Source organism: Gossypium hirsutum, chromosome A11 (genome assembly GCF_007990345.1).
Source record: "Gossypium hirsutum isolate 1008001.06 chromosome A11, Gossypium_hirsutum_v2.1, whole genome shotgun sequence".
NCBI classification, from domain to species: domain Eukaryota; kingdom Viridiplantae; phylum Streptophyta; class Magnoliopsida; order Malvales; family Malvaceae; genus Gossypium; species Gossypium hirsutum.
In genome coordinates, this window is record NC_053434.1 from 92,284,326 (window position 1) to 92,292,540 (window position 8,215).

At 33.7% G+C, this 8,215-nt stretch overlaps 1 protein-coding gene across 1 annotated transcript; it reads right to left on the bottom strand.

Moving 5' to 3' along the window:
- Window positions 1-5,358: 5,358 nt before the first annotated feature.
- LOC107891163 (cation/calcium exchanger 1) lies at window positions 5,359-7,817 on the bottom strand. The gene has a single exon (XM_016815861.2). The coding sequence runs from the start codon at window positions 7,261-7,263 to the stop codon at window positions 5,464-5,466; it is 1,800 nt and encodes a 599-aa protein (XP_016671350.2). The 5' UTR covers window positions 7,264-7,817; the 3' UTR covers window positions 5,359-5,463.
- Window positions 7,818-8,215: the final 398 nt, after the last annotated feature.

The following is an 8,215-nucleotide window of genomic DNA, read 5'->3' on the forward strand; positions in this document are numbered from 1 at the left end:
ACAATAGGAATTCCTCAGAACTCCTCTACCTTTACACCAATGTGTGGATGAACCACTAAACATTGCAGATGAACTGCTGGTATGGTGTGGATAAACCACTAATTGGTATAGATAAAAGCTGCTAATACAGTGTTGATTAACCAATAAATAATGTAGAAAGCTGCTAACACTTCCTCCGTTCATATCGTCCCACCCCATGTAATGCAACATGACATGCTGTAACAGATTAGTATGGTAGTAATAACATGTTTATAACAAGTATATGTAGTAGAAATTATCATGCTTATAGTAGATTATTACAGTAGCAGCATATTTGATCTTATAACAAGTATATATAGTAGTAGTTATGTTTTATTATAATCAGACCTTAACATCCTTAATTAGGGGCATATTTGATCTTATTCATCTGGTATCTCATATCTAGTTAACATGAAGTGTGGATTTAATTATGCTATAGTAATTCCGTTAAAAATTCTAGTTTGGCCAAATGCTATAGGGCCTTTGATTGGTTATTCTTTATTGATTTTTAAGTAGTATTTTGATTCTAGGTACTAATTTGAACATCCCAGACTAGTAGTGAAGTCGAATTTCGTACTCACCCTCGTTTCACATCAAATCAGTGTAAGTTGTCTTGCTGAATTGAATCTGGAAATTTGTTGCTGTAATACTGATTTGGCTGAACCCTTAGGAGGGTGTTTCAAGGTTGGTTTAACAGTATTTCAATGTGTCAAATACTGTAATTTGGTTTTAGGCACGTTTAAGGTTTAAGGGTGGAAGCGCGAACTTTGCGGATTAGAGCTATGGACTTGCTATTGTAAGGTGTGGGTCCTAACTTTGTTGAAATGGTTGTTAATTCATAATATAGTTTTTAAATTGATATTAATGCTTGTTGGCCAGGCATGTTTTATTGTCTTAATAAGCGAAGTAAAGGTTGTCGAAGAAGGTATGTGGCTTGTAAATTAATGACTGAGTGATTAAGGCTTTATCGGGATTGTTTGTTTGCATATTTGTTGAATCTGACTGTGTGATTGATTGCCATGTTGTGGGTTGTTGGATGCTAGTTGTGACATGTTTTAAAATAATGATATATCATGTTCATTGATAATGGGATGCATGTATAATGTTAAAATTGCATGCTAAGTATGACAAAAATTGTATCACATGTATACCAGTAAAACTGATGAATTGATTGATTGGATTTTTTGCAAATCTAAAATCAAACATGTACTGAAAGCATGTTTTGGAATGCCAAAGATATTGATAAACAGAAAGTATGCAAGGCATACACCGACATTGATTATTGATAAGCATGTTAAGCATGTCATTGAGTTGAATATGTTATCATAAACATGTAAGATATGCCATTGCACTGAAACCGAACTAGAAGCATGAATTTGCTCAATGATTGTATGACATTAATGCATATGGATGGGGTGGGTTATTGTGGATGATAGAGGAGTTCCATGGAGTACCGGCGGCAGATCAAGTCTGCATTATTGTTGTCAATGCACTACACCAGGCGTACGAGGAGATTGGAGATTTTATCGCATTATTAGAGTCTAAACTGAATTTACTGTATTGGTGGTTTGACCACGTTATCGGCAGCTTTTCTGGATATTGATTGGCAATATATTTGTACTATTTTACTGGTGCTTTATCTACTTGAGCTTTGGCTTGCATTGTTTGGTGTTTGGTAGATGAGTTATAGGAAACTCGTGGTATATAGTGGATGGATGGGCATGAACCTTTTTGCATTGTATCATGCTCATGACATGCTCAAATGTTTAATGAAATATGTCATATACCATTCAGTTATGTGAATGATGATTGTTTCTAATGTGATTGATTGTATGTTATTATTGTTGTGACTCACATTGAGCTATTTTAAGCTCACCCTCTACTCTTAACTTCTCAGATAATGATCAACACTAGGATTGGACTCGATATGCGAACGTTTCATGGACTTCAGATTATTCTTTGATTTTAATATTTTTAATAAGTTTTTATTTGGTTTTTGGATTGTAAAAGTTTATTTTGGATTGTGGTTTGTGGTTTTGGATTTGGGTTTGCGTTTTATGCATGTGTTATTCAAACATGGTGACTATATATATGATAACTGAAAAATGCATGTTACTAGACCTAATTAAAATTTGACATAAATAGAGTTTTTCGGTGCATTGAAAGATAGCGAAATTTTGCAAAATAAAGTGGCAAACAACTGATTTCTAAAAACGTCACTATCAACAATAAAAATCTGAATTAAGAATAAACGACCTAACAAATTAATTTTTTACAAATCAATTCAAGTGCAAACCGCGATTTTTTTCTAAAATGAATTTAATTAGAGATTTTTGGTCATTTCAATGGCTAATATAATCTTTACAATCCAACCATAACATTTAGGCCGGATTGGAAAGGTTACAAGGCACTACTAATAAACAATTTTTTTGTAGTGGTAAAATATGGAAAACTATTGCAACATCATGTTACATTTCTAAATTTAATGAAGGGCATGATTGTCTTTTCTTCTTTCTAAGCCTTGCAATTTAAATGTTGACTTTATATAAGTTTTTCAAAGGAGAGAGCTAAAGAGTTAGAGTAGAGATTCTACTCCCTCTCTCTCTCTCTCTTTTTTTTTTGTAAGTTTTACTTCATTTTTCCATTTCTTTTGTAATTAGATTTTGCAGATTTGTAACTTCTACGTCTTCTTTTTTTTTTAATAAAAGTTAGATAGTTTTTTTTAATTCTTTCTTCAAATTCTCAATCAAGAGTTGAAATTGCAATTGTTGATAGATTCTATTATCGAGCTTTGTAGAGATTAAAAGCTTTTAAAAAGTTCTATATCTTAAATGAGCGTTTCCATCATTCAACTTTTATTTTACAGTTGTTTTATTTTAGAGATTAGGTCCATGAATTTGTAGATCTCAATTGTGGTTGATTGTGTAATATTATTATGTGATTGGATCTTAAAATAAATAGTTTATTTATGTTATTTGTTAAGATGATACATGTTTGAGATTGAAGACCTTAAGCATGATCATAGACAAGGGGAAATGAAAAATGATCATAGTTGAAATTAAGACAAGTAAAATTATTGAGTACCTATAAGTGAGAGATGTTATATATCCTAGATTTACAAGTGAGAGTTGTCTTTAGATTCAACCTGCAAGCAAGATCTATGGAAGGACTTTATGTTAATAAATTGTAGATGGATTCAGTTTAGCTCTTCTGTTCATTAGCAATTAGGTGAACAATCAACTGATGCCATACCTTGTTAAGGAAGGTGATTAGTTGAAAGTTTTGAGGTAGAAATTATCATACAGTATTTTAGTTAATTAGTTTACTTAGTTCTTTATTGATCGTGCCAATAATCATGTTTTATGTTTAAGTTGGTAAGTTGCTAATATAGTAAACTGAGTATTCATCTTTGAAAGGTTCACTCTATCAAAGTTTATTTATGGTTATGATTCTCAAGATGCATTTAACAAGTATTTCATTGTAATTTGTTTTATATAACTTGATTTGTGTACTTGTGAAAAGTTGTGTTTGACAAATCCTTACATTTTTTTTATAACTCGCTAAGAGGTACATCAAGTATTAGGTCACAAATTTTGATGGGATCTATAAAAAAAGGTTACTAATGGGTGTCAAAGTTGGACACTCTAAATGTTTTCTAATGCCTAAGCCAGTGAAGATATTTAAGAAGAGAATAATTAAGGAAGAAAGCTTTTAGAAAAATGAAATGTAAAGGATAATGGTAATGAATATGGTATGTAGAATATATAAAACCTTACGTTATACTCATATTATATCTTTATTCATGAGCAGATTGTAGCCCAAGGTTTTTTGGGATTGGTCCACTCTCACTATCTCGCACCGACTAATTATCAGTGGCAGAGTACAAATTCTAATTATGCCATGTTTTGTTGGTTGTTCAGTTCTTTGCCTAAAAGATATAGCTTGGACTTTTATTTGTTGCCATCTGTTCTTTGTTAAGGGACTAGACTTGTTGGGTCAAGTGATTGTGTAAATCTTAGTCCATTATCAGGGGTTGGTACAGTGGTTGTTAAGGGACTAGACTTGTTGGGTCAAGTGATTGTGTAAATCTTAGTCTATTATCATGGGTTGGTATAGTGGCAAATCTAAGAGGGTTGGTAGGCCCAATCCTCCCTAAAATGTAAAATTATTATTTAAGCCCTTAATATTTTTTTTAAATTTTAAATTAACAAAAGGTAAAATTATAGTTTGGCCCCCCTAAAATTATAAAAATAAAATTTAATCCTTTAAAAATTATAAATATATAGACTATAAAAAATTAAAATTTCATTTGGCCCCCTTAAAAAATAATTCTAGTTTTGCCCCTGGGTTGATATAAAAATAAAGTCGGAAATTTTATATTAGTGAGAGATAAAAAAAGAAAAAAATTAAAAAATTTTAAGGTCTGAAAATAATTTTGGAAAAAAATATTTGATATATAACCTGTGAAGTTTTTACATTCCACAAGTAAAATAAAGGGATTGACAAGTGTCTTAAAGGAATATGATAAAATATTAAAAAAAAAACACATGTCTTGGATTATACCAGGTGTACCAAATAGTCGGCACAATAATTTTATTTTAAGTATTTTTAAGCTGAAAATTTATTGAATTACAAAAAGATTTAATTGAATTATTAGGTTGGAGAAGCCACAAGTTTAAGGCCGATTGTGCGGCTCCTTTAAAATTTATCTTTAGTTTTAGAAGATGATATCCAATAAATTCCAAATTCTCAACATTTGCCATCTCCTGTTTCTTGTCAAATTACAACCCATACATGTAAGTAATATATAATTGGAAGTGCGATAATGAAATTGAAGACTACAAATCGTGTGAAGCCTTTCCTATTGATTGAAATTTCTAATTAAGATCGTATCTAAATCACGACTTTTTATGCTTACATTTGAGACTAGAATCAAAGAAGAAAAGTAATACTTCTACTTGGTGGGAAAATATATCCTGAAGAATCCATTGCCAAAAACAACACGATGAATGAAAATGTTTTTATAAAAGGACCAGTTTATCTAATCTCCATTAAATTTCCTATCAGATTAATAGCAATTATGTGCGGACTAAAACAATCACATGACATGGTAGTTGCTCTCTTGTTTTGAAACTAAACAAGGAAGAAAGAGGAACAAGAGAACTTCATATGAAACCAACATTGCTTAAGCAAAAAAAAAAAAAAAAAAAAACCAAGTGACAATGACAAAGAAAGGATAAATATTTTCTTCTTATCTCATCCCTGAATTTTCATTTTAAAGTTCGAAACCAACCTTTTGCTATCGATGGATCCTGATTTTTCTGGTTTAAAATAAGAAAGTGAAATGGAAAAGCAGCTTTGATTTTTGATTCATAATATACATAATGATTCCCATATATTTGTATATATATATTTTAGTTTACTGCTATCTGTATCTATCAGAAATTACAATGAAGAAGACCACCAGTTTAGGGTGTGAGGTGGGAAAGCCTCATAAAGTTTGAGTAAACCAAGAGCTCTGGCTAGTCTGAGAGAGAGAAAGCAAAAGTAAATGACTAAGAGACCACCCCCAAGGGACCTATCCAATCTCATATTTTTTCTTGGCAAAATTACCAGTGCCCAAAGCAAGCCTGCCATTAGAAATCCCAGTGTTTCATACAGAGAAGGGTCCCTAGGAATTTCAAATGAAGAAGGGTATAGAGACCATGATGACCAAACAAATGATACCCCCAGACCCACCAATGTGTTAAACATGGGCCCAGCATAGCACCCAGAGATTGCAGTTTGAACTCCATCTGCCCCACCATTAACTGCCATTGCTGAATTAGATATTAAGTCTCCAAGTGAATTTCCCCAAGCAAGGACAGTGAGCCCCAGAACTGAAGGACTTATCCCCAAGATATTCCCAAAAGAAACCAATAAAGATACTAGTTCCTCAGCTGTAAAATACGTCCAGGTCACACTCATTAGAAATCCTCCAATAAGCCATGGTAATTGGCACCTCTTTGGTGGGCTAGACTTCTTGGTGGTCACAAAGGCAAGGTTCCCCAGCACCATTCCAACCAATCCTGCAATCATATAGGTCACCAAACTGGTTTTGGAACCCATGGTTTTTTCCCTTTGAGAATTGCATAGTTCGGCCAACATTAATGGTGCTAAAGTCACTGAAATGACTGCATATGGCTTGGACCATCTCTCCTCATCGACAACTGGAACGGTCAATCTCCTTGGCAAGTATAAAGGTAACTCCAAAAGATCCAGAAACTTACCAAAGTAGTAAAAACTTGGTGAATCAAAGTTGAAAAACTTTGTGGTTTCATCTTGGTTTTCATGAGCTCCTTTATCCACCATGACAGATTTTTCATCACTTGCATAACCAAGTAACGGTATACCAACCTCTCCAATGTTATCATTGCTGTTTGAAACAGAAGAAACTGGTACGGATTCCATGTTCCTTTCCTTCTTTTTGTTGAAGAAATGTGATGCAGAAACAGCACAAACATACAGGAAGTAGATGGAGAGGAAAGAAATAGCTCCCCACAAAGTGATTTTACCAATAAAAATGATGAACACGAGGGTAGAAAGTGCTAAAAGGAAGAAGAGGATGTCTCTAATGAAGCTCGGCTCATCGATCGGAATCCGATGATGGCTAATTGTTATGCTAATAACCCCAACAACAGCACTAGACACAAAGAAGGCACCACCCAAGACACTATTTAGGCCAACACCTGCATTTCCAGATCTTGTGAAGGAAACTATACTGGCAAAAACATCAGAAGCACCGTTGCCAAGTGAAAGGAGGGTGACTCCAGCAATGGCAGGGGAAAGCCTCAGGATTTTAGACAAACTCTCCAAGGAAGTGCAAAAGTACTTTGCAGCAGTATCACCCAATAAGTAGAACAAAACAAAAAGCCAAATAAAGAGTACAAGATGGCCAAGGATCGGAAATCTGCCACAAGTGCAATAAAAAATCTGGAGATAGTTTATGTATCCCTTAGGCCTGCACCCGATTTCAGACTTAACATACAAGCACTTATGCTTATAATCAGTGAAGTCACGGAGACTGGCGCAGCTATCATTGTTGCTTCCATGGGGGATCAAAGAGTGGCTATTAATGATGGGAATTTGCTCATTATTCGATTGACCAAGAAAATCATAAGTTATGATAAAGAAGAAGAGGAGGAAAACAAAGGATACATTAAGCAAAAGAGGGAGTTTCTTAACCAGAAACAATGAAGTTGCCATTCACAGATGATAGAACCAGAAGCTTTGCAAGAAATGATGTTAAGGGTGTGGATGTTGAGATGTGGAGTTCATGGTTTCTGAGGGTTCATTCTTGGCGGGTAAGTGATGGGTTTTCTTTCAAGCTGTGTTATATGGAGAGGTGGGGGATATTATCCAAGAAGCAAGTTTTGTTCAAAGTAATAAGACTAACAGTGAATAATGAACACAACTGTTGCATTTACTCAACAAATAGCCTATTAAAATGTACCAGTCAAGGCTTAAATCATATCATTTTCCAGCAGTAAAGCAAAATCCAAAACACATATAAATCTGGATTTTAGCTTGGGCTTTTTACACAAGTGTTTTAAAGCGTCCAATTCTACACCATTCAAGTAATGTTTGAAAGATGAGAAAGTGGGAGAAGATATGTCTATTTTTTCTGTTCATTGTTTCAGGTCCTTCAAGAGAATATGTAAATAAAACTAGTGAAGTCTCAATTTCAGTGTGTTTGTTTTAATATTCTGGAAAGGCAAACCTTTAATGGCTTGTTTATTGATTACGAAGTTGGAACCATTTTATGGCTTGTACCTCTAATGTAATATGTACGATGGCAAGGAAATTTCCCAATGCCAAAGCTTCAAAAAGAAGTAAAAAAAGTGAATAAACCAATTAAATATCTTAAAATTACAACATTTGAATCCATTAAGACTTAAAACAAAGACTTGGAAGTTTTGATTGCGTTGATTCATCCGAACTGGGATACCAACCCTTGCGTGTGCTACAAGTATTTGGTTTAACAAATATGGGATTTTCCTGGGATTCATGAAATTTGTAAAAAGAGAACACATCTGCTGGAACGATATTAGCAGTTAACATGGGCTAATGGAACAGAAGCTTGGGTAGTACTTGAAATTTTATTCCCGGGTCTCTTTCACAAGTGAGCTTCATAGATTTTCATTTTCTTTTCCCACTT